The sequence below is a fragment of the Danio rerio genome, chromosome 4 (genome assembly GCF_049306965.1).
Source record: "Danio rerio strain Tuebingen ecotype United States chromosome 4, GRCz12tu, whole genome shotgun sequence".
In the NCBI taxonomy this organism is placed as follows: domain Eukaryota; kingdom Metazoa; phylum Chordata; class Actinopteri; order Cypriniformes; family Danionidae; genus Danio; species Danio rerio.
The window spans coordinates 41161118-41184345 of NC_133179.1; the positions used below are offsets into that span (position 1 = coordinate 41161118).

Sequence of the window (23228 nt, forward strand, 5' to 3'; positions counted from 1 at the left end):
AACGTTTGGAAGGGAGATCTCTACTCACCTCAACCTTTACCCCATCTGTGATAATTTTGACTTTCTGCCAGGAACTGAAGACCCACAATTTAAAGTCTGGTCACAAAAAGGTCTCACCACATTACATGACTTGTTTGATGGAAATATTTTAATGTCTTTTGACCAACTGACCAATAAATATAATATTCTGCGACAAGATTTTTTCTGCTACTTGCAACTTTGAGAGACTTTGTGAAAAAAGACACTACAGTACTCGAAAATGACTGTCTGAAAATCAGGACATTTCAGTTGACAACTTTTTTCATACAGGGACAATTCCACAAGCTGTTTCTACAAAGTCCTGAAGGATTGTGGCTCTTTAAATACGGGCTTCTTGAAAGAGACTTGGGAAAGGACCCTTGATACACAAATCACAGATGATCAATGGAAGGAAGCTTGGAAAAATGCAATGTCCCTAAGTGTATGTAACAGAGTAAAAGCAATGCAACTGAAAATTCTACATCAAGCTCACATCTCTCCCTCACGGAGGCACAAGTTTAAAGAGGAGTTGTCACCAATGTGTCTGAAATGTAAAACCGAGGAAGGAGACCTGGTTCATTGTTTCTGGCTTTGCAGGGAAATTCAAAAGTTCTGGGCCATGATTGAACAAGAAATTAGTGGAATTTTATCTTTTAATATTGGTTGTGACCCCAAGCATATGCTGCTTGGGATATTCGACGAGATTAATATGGACAAGCATAAAAAAACACTTTGCAAGTTCCTGACATTTTGTGCAAGAAAATGTATTCTCCTGAACTGGATAACGGACAAAACTCCTACAAAGTCTTTATGGCACAGGGTAATACTTGAATATGTACCACTGGACTACTTAACTTGTGTCCTACATGGCAAAGATGTTTTATTTCATGAGAGGTGGGATCCATTTTTGTTACATATGGGTTTAAACATAACCTCCATAATCATCAGAGGATTGATTTAACAAGGATGCAATATCGCTACTTTAATTAATGCCCCCCCCCCCCTTTTTTTTCTTTCTTTTCTTTCTCCCCAGGTTCTGTTCACTTGTTTGTTGTTGTATCTGTATCAGAGGTGTGGACTCGAGTCATGTGACTTGGACTCGAGTCAGACTCGAGTCATGAATTTGATGACTTAAGACTCGACTTGACAAAATATAAAAAGACTTGCAACTCGACTTGGACTTGAACATAAATGACTTGGACTTTCACTTGGACTTGCGCCTATTGACTTGTAAAGACTTGCTACCTTCTATAAAAAGCCCAAAGATAAAAAGTATGTTGACACAGAAAGCTCTATCTCTGCTTGTGTGTGCGTGTGTGACAGAGAGCATGCACGCATACTTTCGACCACTAGCGCTTTGTGGCGCACTTCCGTGTTTTTGCACCAGCGGGAAATTTGAAGATGCCATTTTCATTCTGACTCGGAGAGTGAAATAAACACATCCGCGATCTGCTCCTTTTGTTTTATTCAGCGGATTTACAACATCTGTCAAAGGTAAGAGACTTTACTACTCACAATGTGTTACTGTTGTGCAAAAGCATTGTTTTACTCAATTCAATTCAATTCAATTCAGCTTTATTTGTATAGCGCTTTTACAATGTAGATTGTGTCAAAGCAGCTTCACATAAATGGTCATAGTAATTGGAACAGTGTGGTTCAGGTTTTAGTGTTTAAGTTCAGTTCAGTTCAGTTTAGCTCTGTTCAGTGTGATTTAATCATTACTGAGAGTTCAAACACTGAAGAGCAAATTCATCGATGCGTAGCTCTACCAATCCTGAACCATGCGAGGCAGTGGCGACAGCGGAGAGGGAAAAAAAACTTCACCTGGTGGGAGTGAAGAAAAAAAACCTTGAGAGAACCAGACTCAGTTGGGCACGACCATTTTAATTTCTCCGCTGGCCAAAAGTCTTGTGCAGAACTTCATTCGCCGTGGTTTATGCTGGAAGATGGCCTCAGCGAAGACTCGTCTGTCCCTGGAGCGTCGCTGGAATCAGACTCATGTTCTCCACTCCCCACGACCATCAGCGCAGCAGCAGCTCAGGATATGGCCTGGTCCCGGATATGGAATCCTTGGGATCATCACGTCGCTGGTCTTGGATCCAATCAGTGACTCCGCCTAATCTGAGGACCTCGGGATGAGTATCCCCAGGTGAAAATAGAGAATAAAGAGAATAATTAGCGTAGCTGCTGTTCATAGTGTATATAAGCAAGATGTAGAAGCCAGTGTGGAACCTGCTAGGTGATGCACTGAGTGTATGCTTTACTAAACAGATAGGTCTTTAATCTAGTTTTGAACTGGGAGAGTGTGTCTGAGCCTCGGACATTACCAGGAAGGCTATTCCAGAGTGTAGGAGCCATGAAAGAGAAGGCTCGACCTCCTTTACTTGATTTTGCTATTCTAGGTACTACCAGAAGCCCTGAATTTTGAGATCTTAAGGAGCGAGTTGGTTCGTAGCGAGACAGAAGGTTGGTTAGATAAACAGGAGCTAGATTATTTAGAGCTTTATAGGTGAGAAGTAATATTTTAAATTCAATACGAAATTTAACAGGCAGCCAGTGTAAGGAGGATAAAATTGGGGTTATATGATCATATTTTCTAGACCTGGTCAGAACTCTGGCTGCTGCATTTTGTACTAATTGAAGTTTGTTAATAGAGGATGCTGGGCAGCCAGCAAATAGAGCATTACAGTAATCCAGTCTCGAAGTCATAAAAGCATGGACTAGCTTTTCTGCATCTGAGATGGATAGCATATTTCGTAATTTAGCGATATTTCTCAGATGAAAGAAGGCAGTTTTTGTGACATGGGATATATGGTTTTTAAAAGTTAGATTGCTGTCTAATATGACACCCAGATCTTTTATAGTAGAGCTAAAGCTAACTTTGTATCCCTCTAATTGTAAATTGAGTTGCGAGATCTGCTGTGTGCAAGATTTAGGCCCAATAAGTAATAATTCTGTTTTGTCTGAGTTTAAGAGAAGAAAATTGTTGGTCATCCAGTCTTTGATGTCTTTGATACACTCAGTTAGTTTAGAAAGTTCAGACGTCTCGTCAGGTTTAGTGGAAATATATAATTGAGTATCATCTGCATAGCAGTGAAAGCTGATCCCATGTCTTCTAATAATGTCTCCCATAGGTAGCATGTAAATTGTAAACAGTAAAGGGCCTAAAACTGATCCTTGAGGCACCCCATACTTTACTGGGCAGATTTGTGAAGGCTGTCCATTAATATTCACAAACTGGTAGCGGTCAGTTAAGTATGACTTAAACCATTGTAGAGCCTGTCCCTGGACACCTGTAGACTTTAAGCGATTTATGAGGATATTGTGGTCAATGGTATCAAATGCCGCACTAAGATCGAGTAAAACTAATAGCGAGACGCACCCTCGGTCAGCAGCTAAGAGTAAATCGTTGGTTATTTTCACTAAGGCGGTTTCTGTACTGTGGTGAGCCCTGAAACCTGACTGAAACACTTCAAAAATAATTATGAATGAACATGGCTGTAATTTATGTTTTTGCACTTGGTCGTTTGTGTCAATGCGCATATTATGTTTTATTTTTGTGTTTTGCCCATCCTCTGACAGTATTTTCTAACTATTTAATTAGTAGTAACATTAATTGCATGCCATAATAACTAGATATATAATTTATTTTTAAAGCTCTTAAAACTGTGAAAAAAGTGTTTTGTTATTTTCTGGTGACATTTTGCAATAAGGTTTCTTTAGTTAATCTATGTACTAACATGAACTAATAATGAACTATACTTCTAAACCTTTATTAATTATAGTTTAACATTTACTATTGCATTATTACAATTTAAAGTTATGCTTGTTAACATTAATGTTAATGCACTGTGATTTAACAAGAATTAACCAATAATTTTATTTCCATTAATGAAAGCATAAAATAATGAATACTGTAATGAACTGCACTGCATTGTTTGTTCACATTAGTACATACATAAACTTAATAAATTAATACAACCTTATTGTAAAGTGTTACATTTTTCATATTTTGGATTAATACTATTAATTTTATTTAGTATTTAAAACCTTAAAGGTATTTTTATTATTGTTGATGTTATGCCTCTTAGCAATATTTTAGTCCTCTATATGGTTTTTTATAAAAATTTTATTGTGAGATTGTAATGTAATGCATCTATATTGTTGAATTTCTGTTTGTTTGTTTTTCTGTATTTCCCCCTCTATATTTAAGGATTATCTACTATTTTTAAAGTACTTAAAACCAACCATCTAATAAAAAATACAATTAACAATCACATTTTGTTTCATGAGTGTCTTTGTTCCTGTTTTGTAGGACTCTTATTTTAACAGATTTCATTTAGGAAAACACTTGACTGATCATTCAATTAAAGTTTTACCTTTATTATTCCATCACTCAATGAGATCATTTAATTGTGAGTTGAATTACTCCATTTGTAATTGTTTTTAAATAAACTAAAAACGAAGACTTGTTTTATTCAGTTTGTTGAATGTGAACTTCTCTACTTTACATATTAAAAGATATTTAAAACCACTATGAATGTATTTAAACTAATATTTAAATTTATATAACTGTTTCACTGTGGGTATTTCTATTTTAATTTATTTAGCACATTTATTGGCTATTCAAACATGAAAACAAGTTTTAGATACTTTGTGGCTCTAATAAATGGTTAAACATAACAATATCCCAGCAGAAAAATCCAGCTACAACCAGCCTAGGCTGGTAAGCTGGTTTTAGCTGGTCGACCAGGCGGGTTTTAGAGGGGTTTTGGTCATTTCCAGGCTGGTTTCCAGCCATGTCCAGCCTGGTCTTAGCTGGTCAGGCTGGAAACTGACCAGCAAAATCCAGCTAAAACCAGCTTGACCAGCCTGGTTTAAGCTGGACATAGCTGGTTTTAGCTGGTCATCTCCCAGCCTGGCCAGCTAAGACCAGGCTGGAAATGGCTGGAAACCAGCCTGGAAATGGCCAAAACCCCTCTAAAACCAGCCAACCAGCCTAGGCTGGTTTAAGCTGTTTTTTCAGTAGGGATTTTTGACAAAATGTTCTAAAATGATTGTTTACAAGTGCCTAAGTGGGATTCGAACCCCGTTCTTTATGAAAAGAAAGAAAAATCTGATTGGCTCTGACATTACTTTCACCAGTGGGCAGGTACTTCAATCTGATTTGCTGGTCTCTCACGCGCGTATTCAGTCTCTCTGCGTTTGCTAGAGTTTTGTCCACACTGGCGCTTCATACCTTTCCTGCTTTTGCTCTCCAGAGATCCTCCTGATAAATTGATTATTACAGAATGTTGATATGGTTTATATATTGCTACACTATTTAGTAACAATACACGAAAAACTATGAGGTTAAGGTAAATTCTATAATAAATACTAGTGTTTTTGAGAGTTAGGTATACTGCCTATGTTTAAGCCTAGTATTATTTACAAGTTGTTAATGAATGCTTCAGCATACTGTAGTATTAAGAATAGTGAACTAATAAAATGAAATACAGAGTGTAGTTTTACTACAGTAAAGTGTGGTGAATTGTAGTATAATATACCCTTTATTGTAAAAAACTACAGCACTGGGTCATTTGTTTATATTACACTTGTGTTACCATAGCAACTATAATATTACCCCAACAGATTAATTAAAGTACTTTACTATAGTACTGTTCAAAACCCTGTCCATGCCAATAGATGTGTTCAGGGGCCCTGTGGAACAGCTTTTCCTCAAAATGAAGAGGATGACATGGAAAATGTTCTCCACAATCTCATCAATAATGTGGAAGACAGCAGAGACGTGTTCACTTTATTTTAGTTGCCATGATAAAATGGGATTGATAGTGAGATTTATTTAAAGAGTGAATAATACAGTAGGCTATAATACCTAATCAAGTTTTTCCTTATTTTTATCACAGTTACATTTCTGCTTGCGTTAGTTATATTTTTGTTTAAATGTTTTTTATTTGATTAGTATGGTGAACCTTTTGGATGTTTAATAAATGTTTGTAAAACAAAATGCATTCTTTACATCCAACATCTATTCTCTGTGTCTTTAAGTGTTTAAAAACTGGAAATATCTCATCATATAACATACAGCCAAAATGTTATGGTTTATTAGATAAAAAATTTAATAAGTCTATTTTAGTATTTTGGTTATTGTTAATAAATAGTGCCTCAATATAAATCATATCAAAAAGCACAAAAGGAAGAGGAAACACAAGACACAAATTCTGTATATAATCTCTGAGAGCGCGCAGGAAAATGTGCGTGTGAGCAGTGTATATTTGAGAGCGAGAAAATTTGCGCGTGAGCAGCGTATCACACAAGGTAGAGAGCAAAGTTCTTCATTGTTATGTGAAGAAAACAACGTTATTGTTTGTATGAAGTAGCCTACTTCAATTAGAATATGTGCTACCATTTTACATTGCTGCTAGACAGATTTGCATCTCCATCTCTTTAGCACACACGAGATTCAATTGACAAAATACCAATTTCACTCAATTTTACTTTGCAGCATACAGGAGTTGTTGGTCTACTGCTGCCTCATTGAGGTTGTTTATATAGTTTTAGTTAATCACAAGTTGATCACTGAAGACATAACATAGCACAACTAAACTTAATGAACTAGACAGCAGTAGACCTGCAATTTCTGTGTGATGTGAGGCAAAATGGACTCTTTTTTTGGTGGAACTCATTCTTGTGCAATAGGCTGTGTAGACGAGACGCAGCACTGTTTAGCACTTTTTCAGAAAATTACATTTGTATCTTTATATATCTAAGCAATGTTCTTTCATTAAAAAAAGGTTTGTTTAATAAATTCAGATATTACAGCCATACATTAAAAAGACTCGAAAATCAAACTATAGGACTTTGGACTTGACTTGAGACTTGTTGCCTTTGACTTGGGACTTGACTCGGGACTTGCCTGTCTTGACTCGGGACTTGACTCGGGACTTGAGGGCAATGACTTGAGACTTACTTGTGACTTGCCAAACAATGACTTGGTCCCACCTCTGATCTGTATTGCTTAAAAATTAATAAATACATTATAAAAAAAATTAAAATAAAAAGTCAAAACGAAATAGAAACTAAAACTAATGAAAAATCCAAAACTATTATAACCTTGGTCCATTATCGGTGAATCAAGTCAAGAAGATTTACCAGTCTCTTAGAGTTTTTTGTTAGGATCTGTCAGGTTTTACCCTTTCAAACAAAGCTAGTGTTGTCCCTTTGAAATTCACATAGTTTTTCCCGGATCTTCGCTTGATGTTTTTCCTTACTTTTCTTCCATGTCACTCCAACCTTTTCCCAAGGTCTTTGTTTCTCTTTCCCAGGGATTCCTATAATAGTTTCTTATTCGCTGTTTATCAGTCCTTTTTCTTTCAGATCTCTTGATGCCTCCGTCATTGAATTGTACATGATCGGCCCGTTTACCAAAAAGATTTTAAGTCTTGCCGGCGGTGGTGTTTAGAACTTAATTCCCTTTTCATTCAGAATGCTTCCTTCCGGGATTCCAAAAATTTGATTATTATTTCTACGGGAGCGTGTTTCTAGATCTCGCAGTTTCTCTTTTAAATTTTCTTGTATTTGAATGGATTGATTGAGCATTTCTTTCATCTCAGCAATGTTCTCCTCCAAAATTCTCCAACTCGCTTCTCCACTTCGTTGACCTTTTCTGTCGTTGCATTTAGGTCCGTGATAAGGTCATCCAGTTGTTGATTGACTTCTTGTTTACAGTTACTTAATTCCATTTTCACATCTTTTGCGAGAGAATCTTGGAAGGCGGTTAAATCAGATTTAATATTCTTCTGGAAAACTTTGATGTCTGTAAATATTGCTGCAATGATAGGTGACAGGCTATCAGCTATCCCGTCCGTCTTGGATTTTTCATCTGTTGATTTCTCATTTTTTTCAGGATTAACTGGTTGTTTTGTCCTAGCCTTTTTGTTTTTGTCCCTCCTTCATGTCATTTAAATATGGTTTAGGTTATTATATATGATGTAAAAAGGAGGATTAATACCAGTGTGTATGGAAGCGCTCTTTCTATGCTGCTACATGTGTCGGCGCCTTACCAAAAACCATCCCATGTGTTTCTTAAGCTGCCCTGATTAAGTGAAACTTTGTACACACTGATCATGTCTACAGTTTCTCTCCAGTGTGAATCCTCTCATGTGTTTTCAGGGTTCCTGAGCGAGCAAACCTCTTACTGCACTGTGAACACTTGTACGGTTTTTCTCCAGTGTGAACCCTCTGGTGGCGTTTCAATTCTGCAGCTGTAATAAAAGTATTCTCACACTTCAAGCACATAAACGCTTTCTCTCCAGTGTGGATCATCATGTGTCGATTAAGGGATGTTGATCGGCTAAAGCTCTTCCCACACTGAAGGCATGTGAATGGTTTCTCTCCAGTGTGGTTCCTCATGTGTATATTAAGGTTTGATGATTGGCTGAAACTCGTACCACACTGAGTACATGTGAATGGTTTCTCTCCAGTGTGGATCCTCATGTGTATATTAAGGTTTGATGATTTGCTGAAACTCTTCCCACACTGACTGCATGTGAATGGTTTCTCTCCAGTGTGGATCCTCATGTGATGATTAAGGTATGGTGATTGGCTGAAACTCTTCCCACACTGACTGCATGTGAATGGTTTCTCTCCAGTGTGAATCCTCATGTGTATATTAAGGTTTGATGATTGGCTGAAACTCTTCCCACACTGAGTACATGTGAATGGTTTCTCTCCAGTGTGAATCCTCATGTGTAGATTAAGGTTTGCTGAGTTGCTAAAACTCTTCCCACACTGGGTGCATGTGAATAGGTTCTCCCCAGTGTGGATCCTCATGTGTTGATTAAGGTATGTTGATTGGCTAAAACTCTTCCCACACTGAAGGCATGTGAATGGTTTCTCTCCAGTGTGGTTCCTCATGTGTATATTAAGGATTGATGATTGGCTGAAACTCTTACCACACTGAGTACATGTGAATGGTTTCTCTCCAGTGTGTATCCTCATGTGTAGATTAAGGGATGATGATTGGCTGAAACTCTTCCCACACTGACTGCATGTGAATGGTTTCTCTCCAGTGTGGATCCTCATGTGTAGGTTAAGGTTTGATGATTGGCTGAAACTCTTCCCACACTGAGTACATGTGAATGGTTTCTCTCCAGTGTGGATCCTCATGTGTTGATTAAGGTTTGATGATTGGTTGAAATTCTTCCCACACTGAGTGCATGTGAATAGTTTCTCCCTATTGTGGATCCTCATGTGGATCTTTAGTTTGCTTTTGTTTGCCAAACTCTTCCCACACTGATTGCAGGTAAAACAACGCTTGTCTCTCATTTTTAAAATATCATCAGTCTCTAAATGAGTTTTGTCTTCAATTTTGACATGATGTTCCTCCTCTTTACTCCTCTCATACTCTTTAACTAGGTCTGAAATAATAAAAAAAAAGTTCAGCTTTTAGTAAATCATTAAAACTCTCAGTGAAAAGGAAGTGAAAACTTTAATTTTGATGCACATTAAATGTAAAAACAGCAGATCATATTTAGATTGATCTTGTCATATTAACCTCCTAGTGTCCATTACACACAAACACATTTAAGCGGATACTTATATGATTAATCCCAGAGCATTTTGGTCATATTGATGAGACATAAATTAGAAAGCTGTAAATGGCCAGTTTCTATTTGTATATATTCGTAATCACACAAAACAACATGTTTTTGAAAAACTTGTAAAGCAGATAGGGAATGCTTTTTCATTCTGTGCCTGACTGGTAAACCTGTCAGAAAAAAAGCAGCTGAATCTCTGAGAATATTTGCCCCACAGACATGAGACATATCTGCATAACATCTGCATAAAGCCTTAAACCTGCACCTTTAGATGACAAATGTTCTCTGGTTTAGTAATCTGCATGTAACAAATGCAATGCAGAATACTAACACTTAACTGTTTCAGATCATCAAACAAATGTAAATATTAGACAAAGATAACATAACTAAATGCATTGTGCAGTTTTTAAATGAAGAATTTTATTCTTAAAAGGAAGACAAAACACTGAACTACACAGACTTGTGTGAGAATGTTTTTCCCCATTAAACATAACTTTATTTATCACACCGGGTTCAAGTTCTCTAGCCACACCCAGACCTGATAACTACCACACGTTCTCAATCAAGAAATTACCTAAATAGGACCTGTCTGAAGTAGACCAAAAGAGCCTCAAAAGCTAGACATCATGCCAAAATCTAAAGACATGTAAACACAAATGAGAAAAAAATTTCTTGTGTCATAAGTAAAAAAAAAAAAAAAAAAAAAAAACAATCAAATGCAGAAAAACAACAAGGGCTTATTAAGGAGTGAGAACCGGAAAAAGCAAAAATCAAAGTAAACACCCGGTCGGGTGAGCGCTGATAAAGTTTCATGGGAAAAAACAACCAGACACTCACTCACTAGCGGTCCTGGACACAAATACAGGGTGAGTAACAAAATAATATGCACACAAATTATCAATAACATACTGACAAACATGAAGGGAATGATGTGGTATAAACAGGAAAAAAGGGAAACGAGAGCTTCTGTGACTGCAAATAAAAGCAGATGACATGAGATAATCTGTAACCCAGAACAGGAGAAGAGAGCAAAAGTGTGAGGTACGGTGACAGTACCCCCTCTCTCAAGAACGGCCCCTGGCATTCCCTTAAGACTCACTATGGAACTAATGAAACTGATCAATGAGAGAGCAGTCCAGAATATCCAGAGCCGGAATCCAACATCTTTCCTGTGGACCATAACCTTTCCAGTCTACCTGATACTGATAACCTCTCTTTAAAGCCATAAAGAATCCGATTCCATGGACCGAAGATTGTGAGCGGGCTTTCATAGATACAGTACATGTCCCTGTCGAAGGACTGTAATTTTAAGCTAATTATTCATTAAAGGCCAAGCCATTCGCATACGTGACGTACTGTTCTTTGTGAGACTGAAATGTTGGTAATAGCTGTGTTTCCATCCAAAAATGAGAACTAAATTTATTTGCAAAACTGGAATATTGTATGAAAAATACACAAATAAATCAGCGTTTCCATCCAATGAATCAAAGAGAACAAAATCGTCACATCCTGATTAACTGGTTCCAAGTATCAACAGTAAAAACAGAATTTATTACGGTAGAAATAGTTACATGAATCTTTTGCTTATTTAATAATGACTTTCCCCTCAGAGGACAATGAACATGTGGTGGCGTTTGAAGCCATGAGATGCAGAGAACAGACACTCTTGACACACTCCAGACGCTCTGGAGATCATTAATAATATAATGACATAAATACTGAAATGGTTCAGGGGCCTGTTTCAGTAAGGAGGTTCAAACAACTCGGAGTTTAAACTAGAACTCTGAGTTGATTTACCGAGAGATTAAAAACTCTAGAGTTTTCGGTTTCAGAACAGCTGATCTGAGCTGGGTCAATCAACTTTGAGTAGACCAACTCAGAGTTAAGCGCGCACACCGTGACTATAAAAAGGCATTATTAATGGAGCGCAGATATTACGAGTGACCAAGGCAACATTTAAAAAAAAAGAGATCACCATTTCTTTCTCCAGCTGAATTTGATGTACTCATGCAAAGTTATAGCAAATATGAGCATATTTATTTAAAAAGAAGCAACCATCAGTGAAACAGAGACAGTTAGCCTGGGAAAACAGCTGCTCAGGTAAATGCGAAATTTTACATTTAAAATATTTAAATATTTAAGTATAGTAAAATAAGTAATGTAATGTGTGATGTTTATAATTTTTTTCTAAACTTTTATACACGTTTATCAGTTTTAATAGATTTAACAGTGCACTTGTGTCTGCCTTTTTACTGATCAAGTGAAAGAGGTTGATATAGTACATATATATATAGTACATGTCGAAGGTCAGTGAATTTAAGATAATTATTTATTGTTCTGTGTGTGACTAAAAGGTAGGCAATGTCTATGTTTTCATCCAAATATATTACACAAATTTATGTGCAAACTGGAATATTGTAAAAAAATGCTAATAAAGCAGCGTTTCCATCCAACGAGTCAAAGAGAACAAAATCCCAAATGTCAACAGTTAAAACAGAATTTACTGTGGTAAAAGAAGCTGCGTCACTTATTTCTTTATTTAATAAAAGTACTTGCGCCTCAGAAGACAATGCTGACATACAGTGAACACGTGGGGGCGTTTGAAGCCATGAGACGCAGAGACTCTTGACACGCTTCAGATGCTTGGAGGTAATTAATAATATATACTAATACTGAATCAGTTAAGGCATTTTAAAATGACTAAAACAACATTTAAGACGTGTTACAGTGTGCTCACCCTGCTGGTTTGTCCATTCACACACATTTTCATCATCAAATGATGACCTTTTTTAATGTACATACAGTAATTTGTTCAATAAAAGTGTTTTAGAGAATTAGAATTACCGCTTCGTTTTTAAAAAAAGGGGAGGAGACCAACAGAAACTCTGAGTTTAGAGGATAAAACCTGTTTCTGACCAGGTTAGGTTCACAGAGTAAGTTACCACAGTAACTGACTCTGAGTTAAAGTTACCTCTCTTTCAGAAACAGGCTTGACTTACCCTGCTTGCTCGAGTTTAACAAACCTGCCGTTTTGAAACGGAAAACCCAGAGTTTCTCTCATTTCAGGGTTAAAATACTCTGAGTTTTCACTTAACCTCCTTTCTGAAACAGGCCCCAGGTGTTTTAGAATGACCAAAACAACATTTTAGACGTGCTCAGCCTGCTGGTTTGTGCATTCACACACATTTTCATCATCATAGAATCTCTTATAGCCAACCTTTTTTAATGCACAAACTGGAATTTGTTCAGTAAAGGTGCTGGCGTACTTTACGTAAGTTTATCTTTTAGTTCCTGCCTGACTGCTTGAGTCCATGAAGTGATTATTTTTAATTTACATACCGGTTTCTCTTTTCTTTCAGATTTTACCTCATAACTAGGGCCAAACAGAATCTTGACCTTTTTTGCTATTTCTTCTGAGAATTTAGTATAAAAAATAAATAAATAAATAAAAACTGTGCATTTATGTGGTTTTATTTTGGGAGTATCTTAATTAAAAGCTTTTTACAAAGCAAATCTATCTAGATCCACTTGTTTGGTAAACAAAGCAAGTCTCTTCTATAATATCTCTACTAAAAGACAGAAAATATTACTTTACACACTGTATTGTAGATAAATTAAATAAACATTTTCATATTAGTTAATAATATTACTGAAATTAATTAAAAAAACTGAAAAAATAAATAAATGTACACACATTTATACAAGTAAATAAATAGACTCAATGATGGGCTAAAATTCTGCGGATTTCTGTGCACACAGATTTTATGTGGGCCTACTCATAACCTTCTGGCGTTTTTAAAACGAAAATGAAAAAACGGCTCATTTTTCTTTTTCGTGGTGAAAAACGAAAAAACAAAATTCAAAAATGATTAGATTTTTTATTTTGAATAGCAAAAAATAAAATCACCAGAAAACAAAAACGGTCAGTGTATGGTCCGTGTACGTTTTGTTAATTTGTTTTCCATTTTCAAATGGAATAAAGGAAATGGAGAAAACGGCCGTTTTCCCATTTTCTTTTGCTCACGAGAAAACGAAAAAACGAAATTATGGCTGGATTTTCATTTTTTTGGTTTAGGGTAGGAAAACGGATAAGCGACTTTAAAATTAATTTTACACATGTAGACGGTGCTGAAACGCCCATTTTTACGTTCGCCCTCAAAATAAAAGCCTTACACGCAGGCTTTTATTTATTATTAATTAGCCTATATATAAACTAAGTTTACATATTCTATCATTTGAACCACACACAGTTGGCAGGCTTACATTCATTGCGTATGTATAAACTAAATAAAAACATAAATTAGCAGTATTCTTAGGGTGCTTTTACACCTGTGAATCGATTCAGTTGTTCCGAAACAGAGATTACAAATGTTACATTGTTGCTCTTTGCTCTTGGAGCGGTTCGCTTTCACACTGCAAAGTTTCTAATCGGACCAAAAGAGCTAAAACATGTCACGTGCGAGTAAACTCTCCTCACATTGGTCAGAGTGTCAGGGTTTATTTTGCGCTAAGCTGTCAGGAGAGGTGGTGGTTTGGTGGTGATTGACAGGGTGCGCGCGCGTGACGTGTCTGAGGAGAGACACGGTGGGGAGGGGTGAGAAGGGTGCGCGACGATGCCTATTTGAGGACTGGGAGAGAGACGCGAGATTACCGTGAGATCTTCACTCGTTTGCGGGCATCCGGAGACTCGCGAAACTTCCCGCCTTACTCATAATTCTCTCTTCATATATCCGTAAGCCTATTACATATCCATAAAACACTGTGATATAATCGCGCTCGGATCGGATCGCTTTCTCACTGCAATCGAACCGCTCCAGGGTTCGTTTCAATCGAGCCGAGACCACCTCATTCAAGCGATTTCGGAGCGATTACTTTGGCGCGGAACAGAGCGCGATTGCCCTATTCACATATGCCAATCGAACCGCGCTAACTGGGCAAACGAGACACCTTCCGAAACAAAAGTGTAGGTGTGAAAGCACCCTTAGACGTTTGCCATTAAAATAAGGTCATAGTTCACTGCCAAGCTTCTTGCTGCTGTGCACCTGATGCTGAGCAAAGATAGCCATTTCCGAGCAGCAACTGGTTTACATGATTGTTTCAGGGCTATTGTAGGCCTAAATAATACTCTGTATAAAATAATAATTTATTATTATTATTTTTATTATTATTATAATATTATCATTATTAATATTATTATTTACTTAGTTATTTACTTAAATGATTTAACTTAAACTTTAAACTTCAAATTTACAGAATATGGCAAATAAGTATTTATTAAATGGAGGTCAGGTGGTTATCTTAAATATAATTATTAAATAATTAAATATTATGACATTATAATTCAGTGGTGTATTGGAGAGTATGCAGGCAACCCGTGAAAACGCTCTTTAAGATTTTAATGCAACACCAAAGTAGGTCTGTCTTATTTTTTTGTTATTTGTTGCTGTTATTATTGTGGCATTATTTATATATATATATATACACACAAATACACACACACACACACATATATACATATATATATATACAGGCTGCGGAATATTTTAAATAAGTGGTTTATCCTAAATAAAATACAATAGGATCGGTGGATGTGCAATGAATAGTTTGAAAAGCCCTGGTTCAGACTAACAGACGAGCTAGCTGTCTGTGCGCTGCGCTAATAACTTGACATTTGTTCTTTTCGGTGCTGCCAGATGCATTTACTGCATAAAATAATAAAAAAGGTAATTCGGTAAAGCGCGCAGAAATAAGCACACTATATGCCTATGCCGAATTAAGTTCTCTTTATTTCTTTCATCAAGACTTTTCCATGCGAGGAATTACAGTTATTAATAGCTTAGTCCTTATAAACGATCAGTTTATAAAATACACAATTTACGGATCAAGCCTAATGAAGAATAAGAAGAATATGCAACGCATTATGATCCTTGAATGATCAGAGCGCATTTATATAAACTATATATTTTATATAATCCATAAATATTAAAAAAATTATACATTTAAAGTAATGGAACATTATATGTTATAAAATCTAAACTATTATTTAAGCTACAGGCTAAATAGAAGCGCCTTTTCGGAGCATGTCAAAGAAAAGACATGACACAATCTCAATAAAAACTTGTTGTTTATTTACAATATCTAAAGGGATATAAAACATCTAACATGCATCTCCATTCTCAACGAGTTTCTGTGTTCTGCATCCTTCACAGACCGAGTTCTTATTCCGAGGTAATCTGTAAATATTCTCATTTTTAGAAGAGTCTGTAAAGGCTGTTCTGGCACACTCTTGATTAAAAGTGAAACTGACCAGCGCAACGGATGATTTGTCATTTAGATAAATACAGTTATAATACAGTTATGGAACTATGAATATTTCATTTTAATTTCATATTATTATTTTATTAAACTAAAAAACAGTTTGTGTATTGGCGCTGCATGCAGCGTATTGTGAATATTATTTTGAAGCACTTCAAATGTTATTCTTCCTTTTTATTTTTATTGTATTTTTAATATTTTTGATTATACCAAACAAAATTGTTTCTAAACAGATACATTTTCCTATAGGCTACGATGAAGTGTATATTTTTGTTCACACAGGTCCTATACAAAACTGTGTGAATGGATGATTTGTTTCTCCGTGAAAAATCACTCATTTAATAAGCAAAACAGGCCAAAATGTTGTTTAGCTTGCGTCAAACTGGATGAACAATTTACAAATATTAAATACAAAGGCTGATTATTTTATGCAATGAGGGACAATAGGCCTATTACAAATTAAAGAAAATTATTTGCATATTAAAACGAAAATATATAAGCTTTACAACCTGTGAGAAATGACTTTAGATAATGTAAACAAGCATCAAGTTTTGTTTGAGATTGTGTCCTCTAATTCATTAGTGTAGCCATAAAAGAGACTGTGCATCAGAAATACTGGGTGCCTTATTTATTGTCAAAATAATGTGCAAAAAAATAAATTAAAAAATTACTTATCACCAACCTTATATGTGAAATAAGCAGGGGCCCGCTGTAGCACTTTCTCAAGAAGAGCAATGTCAAATTATTAGCGCAACACACATGCAGCGAGCTCATCTGTTTACCGGAACTACTAGGCACTATTTATTATCAACTATAATGTGTTTAATTAGTTAATTTGAAATTTATTTCATTATTTCAGCAATAATTGTTGAGTGAAAGAATGTGCTAGAAATATGCATTGAGGCTCACTTTATTGTACAGGCTTATTGCACTTAAACTTTTTAAGGTTCGGCTCTCGAATAAGTAAGGTTACGAGTAAATGTTATTTAAAATATTTCGCAAAGCCTGCCATGTAGCCTACAATAACAATTACAGCAAATTACAAAAAATAATAAGACAAGCCTACTTTGGCTTTGCAATAAAATAGTATTAATTATCAAATAAATAATTTCAATATATAATTAAAATATAAAGAGATAAAATAAAAACAAATGGTACCCTTTGTTTTTATAGCAGGGCCTAATGTGTTCTTATTCTGGTTCTGCTAACAACTATTAAAAAGAAAAACTAAACAATAACACTAGTAAGTGATAATAATAATAATAATAATCATTATTATTATTATTGTTATTATTATTATTATTATTATAAAGCCCTTGCTCTGAAACAATCATACAAACCAGGTGCTGCTCGGAAATGGCTTTCTTTGCTCAGCATCAGGTGCACAGCAGCAAGAAGCTTGGCAGTAAACTACGACCTTATTTTAATGACAAATGTCTAAGAATGCTGCTAATTTACGTTTTTATTTAATTTATACATACGCAATGAATGTAAGCCTGCTAACTGTGTGTGGTTCAAATGATAGAATATGTAAACTTAGTTTATATATAATTAAATAATAATAAATAAAAGCCTGCGTTTAAGGCTTTTATTTTGATGGGGCGACGTCACAAGCTCAGATTTGGATGACCAATTAGAGGAAAGTGGGCGTTTCAGCACCGCCTACATGTGTAAAAGGAATTTTAAAGTCATTTATCCGTTTTCCTACCTTAAACCAAAAAACGAAAATCCAGCCAAAATCTCGTTTTTTCGTTTTCTCGTAAGCAAAAGAAAAACGGCCATTTTTTCCTTTCCTTTATTCCGTTTAAAAATGGAAAACAAATTAACAAAACGTACACAGTCCATTCCGCTGTGACGACCCCCAATTAATAAAGGGACTAAGCCAAAAAGAAAATGAATGAATGAATCAGCGTTTCCATTTAATTAATCAAAAAGAACAAAATCGTCACTTCCTGATTAACTGGCGCCAAATCTCAACAGTAAAAACAGAATTTACTGTGGTAGGAAAAACTACATGAATCTTTTCTGTGTTTAATAAATGACTTTCATCTCAGAGGACAATGTCAGCACACAATGAACATGTGGTGAAGATTTAGCGCATGTTTTTTCATGCCTATATTTCAAAAGTTATGTGCATCATGATGTTTCCATCAACTGTTTTTTTTTACGCTCATAGCCTATCCAATATGCACATAAAAATAGGTGGCTATATATGTAAGGCTAAGTGAGAAATACTGCTTCATTTAAAAAAAAAAAGAAAAGGAGACCGACAGAAACTCAAAACAGAGTTAAGAGAATAAAACCTGCTGACCAGGTTAGGTTCACAGAGTATGTTACCAAGTTACCTCTCTTTCAGAAACAGGCTTGACTTACCCTGCTTTCTCGAATTTCACAAACTTGCCATTTTGATACGCAAATACCAGAGTTTCTCTCATTTCAGGGTTAAAATGCTCTGAGTTTTCACTCAACCTCCTTTCTGAAATGGGGCCTTGATCTCATATGCTATTGTTTTAGAGCTTCAGTTGCCTACTGGAGAAATGACTAGGACTAATAAACGGCTACTTTCTCCACAAACAAATGTGTTCATGTCTATACATACAAAGAAAAATAATTAAATTAGAAAATATGACTTTGCAACAGGGGCGAAGCAGAGGCACAGTAGATAGTGCTGTAGCCTCACCACAAGAAGGTCGCTGGTTTGAGCCTCGGCTCAGTTTCTGTGTGGAGTTTGCATGTTCTCCCTGCCTTCCCATGGGTTTCCTTCGGGTGCTCCGGTTTCCCCCACAGTCCAAAAACATGCGGTACAGGTGAATTGGGTAGGCTAAATTGTCCGTAGTATATGAGTGTGTGTATGATTGAGTGTGTGGATGTTTCCCAGGGATGGGTTGTGGCTGGAAGGGCATCCGCTGCATAAAAACTTGCTGGATAAGTTGGCGGTTCATTCTGCTGTGGCGACCCCGAGTTAATAAAGGGACTAAGCCGACGAGAAAATGAATGAATGAATGACTTTGCAACATCAAGCAGCATTAAGCATGGGCCATGTGATGGGCCAGTGTGGTGTATGTTTTGTTAATTTAGTTTTGTTTTGCGTTTAAGTTACCGTGCTGCAGTGCCGATGAGGAACGGAGTTTCTGGATGTAGTCCGACAAACTAAAGGGCTGACGTGCCGCCAACTGCCGTCTATTGGTTCCGCCAGCCGATACCATTGGCTTAATGGCTTGGAGGGAGAGCTGATCTTTAGTTTAAGTTCATTAATGATTTGCAGTGTTTGTTCAGATTCATATTTAGTTTTGCTTCATTTAGAATTTATTTAACTAATATTTAGATTTGTATTTAGATATTTGACTTAGTTTATTGTTGTTGTAAATTGTCTGTTTTTGGTATAAATGTGGTCTGTATTGTCATTTCAAGGAGTTCTGTTTTTGGTTTAGCCAGTATAAGATTCTGACGGTGTGATAACCTCGACTAAAAATATCATGATTTCTCAGTACTGTGATTACCATTTATAAATATATTCTTTTTAAATGTCTGGTTAAAAAACCTAAACTTTTTTTCCCTTTAAACATAATATATTTTCAGTATTTTGAAGCAGTAAACATGTCAGGCTTAATAATTCAAATGAAATTTTTTTTACTATTTAAAACAGCATCTTTGGATATATTTTCTGCTGGAGACACTGTTGTCCTGAAAAGATTCAAACAAAATGTAAAAAAAGTAGGGATGGTACAGCAGAAATAATGGTTTTAAAACTTTTTTAAACCGCGGTATACCTTGAAAACTGTCATTGTCCTATGCCTAATCCCGTCCAATGGCGGCACCTGCTGGTACGTGAAGAATATGGTCAATACTGACAAACTTTACACTCAAATCTCTGCATATCATCAGCATGCTGTAATCCATTTCTTAAACAGCAAAAGTATTTTTTAGACTAGTTTGTTGGCCAGTTGTACTCAGTGCAATGCTAAACGTTATTGTTCCACTATAAATTGTTAGTTTTGCTTTATGTCGTCCCACAGCAACATCATATAGTTTAGAATACTGTACAATGTTTTATAACAGTTAATTATTTTAGTGTCCATTTCATTCAGCATATTTAATATTGGGGGCATCCAAGCGTTCTGACATTAAGAAATTTTTCAAATGGCCCAGATGGAAAATATTTTAATTTGCCCTATAAAAAAAATATATTAGTATTTAATAATACAATAATAAATGAATAATGAAAAAAAACAATATTTTAGATATTTCTTAACAAAAGCTCTAATTGTATTGTTTTGTAAATTGTTTTTCAAAATAACCTTTAAAAAAATTATTTTAAAAAATTTACAAATATTTTGAAAAGTTTTAAAAACTATAATAAAATAAATCTATGCAAGTCGATATCCTCAGCAGTACATACATGGAGCTTATTTAAACAAAAGTTATTGTGAGGAAATTAATTAAACTATTATGATAAATGGAGTTAAAATGACCTTTTTGACTAAAAAGTTTAAAGCTTTATTGAGATGGATTGTTGGTGTATGTATATGTTTTGGACAGGCTGAGTAGCAAAACATGAATAGAGGAAAATGTAGACTTGTAAAAAAAAATTAAAATAAAGACCTACAACACAATACTTTAGTAAATGTAAGACTTTTTAAGGCCTAAAATTTTGATTTTGGAATTTAAGACATTTTAAGACCCCACAGAAATCCTGTTTAAACACAATAGCCCTGGTAATTAGGTATTATAATAATGATGTAGTTCTAACAGTTTAAACCCATAAAGAAGTTGATGAAAAAAGGGAATTGTGATCAATGTGACATGCAAATGGAAAGTACTAAGCCAACACCATCACTGTAATAGCAGATATCTTCTATGAGAATACTGTAGGTCAAATATCGTCAGCTCAATTATTCATTCATTCATTCATTCATTTTCTTGTCAGCTTAGTCCCTTTAATATTCCGGATGCCCTTCCAGCCGCAACCTATCTCTGGGAAACATCCACACACACATTCACACACACACACATACACTACGGACAATTTAGCCTACCCAATTCACCTGTACCACATGTCTTTGGACTGTGGGGGAAACAGGAGCACCCGGAGGAAATCCGCGAGAAGGCAGGGAGAACATGCAAACTCCACACAGAAACGCCAGCTGAGCTGAGGTTCAAACCAGCGACCTTCTTGCTGTGAGGCGACAGCACTACCTACTGCGCCACTGCCTCGCCCTCATCTCAGTTAAACTTTTTTAATTTATTGTTTTTATTTATTTATTTTATATATTGCCAGTGCTCAGGGACGCTTTACCAACAGTAGAAGAACATGGAAAGCAATAACCTTAAGAAGGTAGAGAAAATGGGAGACTAATAATACATAAAATAATGACAAAAGACACGAGAACAAGTGAAAAGAAAGAAACTCATTCCTGTTTATCAATGAGTGCTTATGTGCATTTAGGAGAACTAGGCAGCACACTCAGGGCTGCAAGATCGATTTAATTATAGAGGTAAAGTTGGCTTTATATTCGCACATTCAGACTTTCCCCTTAATAATATAATTTCATAAAATTATTTTTGCAAACTCTAAATAGCAAAATCAAATTAGCAGTCAATGGCTATCAAAGTACAACATTGTTCACAGTCAAATGCTGTGATTTCAAATCATACTTGCATGCTATTTCCGATCAAATATTCAAAGTAACATAGTAAACAATATAGAGACTCCCAAATGAACGAATGTGTAAAACCAACTTTACCTCTATATGACTGAGTTGGTCTTTGAGAATGAAAACTAACCTGTTTGTTCCTGCAGATCTTCATTTTTGACTGAGAATGTCTCTTCGATTTTCACATCTTCACTCTCCTCTTTAATAAACGCCATCTTTATAACAGTGTGGAGATCAGTCGCTTCGGCAGTTTTTCTCTGTGTTTGGACACTTTATCCTGTTTAAAACGAATAAAACAATAAAAATGCCCTGTTTAAAAATAGAGGTAAAGTTGGTTTTATATTTACACATTCGGACTTTCCCCTTAATAATATAATTTCAGAAAAGTATTATTTGCAAAATCTAAATAGTGAAATCATATAAGCAGCCAATGACTATCAAAGTACAACATTGTTCACAGTCAAATAAACAGTGTTAATGTTGTTTTCAAGTCACACTTGCATGCTAATTCCACTCCAATATTCAAAGTAACATGGTAAACAATATATAGACTTCTAAATGAACGAATGTGTGAATATAAAACCAACTTTACCTCTATTGTTTAAAATAGATAAAACAATGAACAGAAACAAAATAACTTCTCTTCAACACTTCAACGGTTTCTTTACATGAGAGTAATTAACAAAACGTTTCTTTAAAACACTTATTACACACTTTTCTGTTACTTTATTCAAACAATAGCCCTCGGTTACTGAGAATATAATAGTACTACGTTGAATAAAGGATTAAAATATTTCCAACAACAGGAACATAATTTAGCATCGTATAACAAACTAAAACCTTCGAACTTTAACTTTAAATCGGTTTATATATCTGTAAACATTTGAAAACAAACCTTTCTCCAGTTGAATCACGGCGCTGAAGCGGCGCCGCCTGATGACGTCACACGCCACGCCAAAATAAAAGTCTTTTCTTGTTTAGCTTTTTTGCCACTTACTTTTGCAGTCATGACTTATTGATATATTTATCCCATGGTTTTTACTTTACACTATATCTGCTTTCTCTCACACAAACCTTAAATCTAAACATTTTCTTAACTTTTTTAATCCACTTATGATGACTTGTATGTCTGCAACACATTACTTCCTATCTGAGTTTTCCCAGAGATGGGTTTTGGCTGGAAGGGCATCCGCTGCGTAAAAACTTGCTGGATAAGTTGGTGGTTCATTCCGCTGTGGCGACCCCAGATTAATAAAGGGACTAAGCTGACAAGAAAATGAATAAATAATATCTGAGTCCAAATCTCATCCTTATAATTATAACCTCTTCTTTTTTATTTCTACAACATCATAGGCCTATAGAGTTTTCTTTTTTCCACATGAATTGTCGTCTCTTATTATCTGTGTTCCACGTTTCCTGCCATTCTTTAGCAATATCTTCAGTAATAATATTTAATTTACCTTTACTTACAGAAGCATTAAAGGGATAGTTCACATAAAAATCACAATTCTGTCATTTACTCATCCTTTACTTGAGCCAAACCTGTTTGAGTTTCGTCTGCTGAATGCAAATGAAGAGAATACGGAGGCAAAAACAGACATGGTTCAGCTGTTCTCATTTTGGACCTGGCTGCTTTTTTTAA

General features: G+C 35.5%; 1 protein-coding gene across 1 annotated transcript; it reads right to left on the reverse strand.

Moving 5' to 3' along the window:
• Positions 1-1580: 1580 nt before the first annotated feature.
• Positions 1581-22542, reverse strand: znf977 (zinc finger protein 977). The gene is made up of 4 exons (XM_068219923.2): positions 22482-22542; positions 21717-21863; positions 7132-9437; positions 1581-7035 (listed from the first exon to the last, which is right to left on the reverse strand). Exons 2-3 carry the CDS (start codon positions 21799-21801, stop codon positions 8149-8151), a joined length of 1374 nt encoding a protein of 457 aa, XP_068076024.1. The 5' UTR covers positions 21802-21863; positions 22482-22542; the 3' UTR covers positions 1581-7035; positions 7132-8148.
• Positions 22543-23228: the final 686 nt, after the last annotated feature.

What these genes read in the sequence shown, in the direction of transcription:
- znf977 (XM_068219923.2), bottom strand. Translation starts at nt 21,801, where the DNA reads ATGGCGTTTATTAAAGAGGAGAGTGAAGATGTGAAAATCGAAGAGACA. An exon ending in AGATCTGCAGGAACAAACAG is followed by an intron (nt 9,438 to 21,716) that starts GTTAGTTTTCAT and finishes TTATTATTTCAG; the next exon opens with ACCTAGTTAAAGAGTATGAG.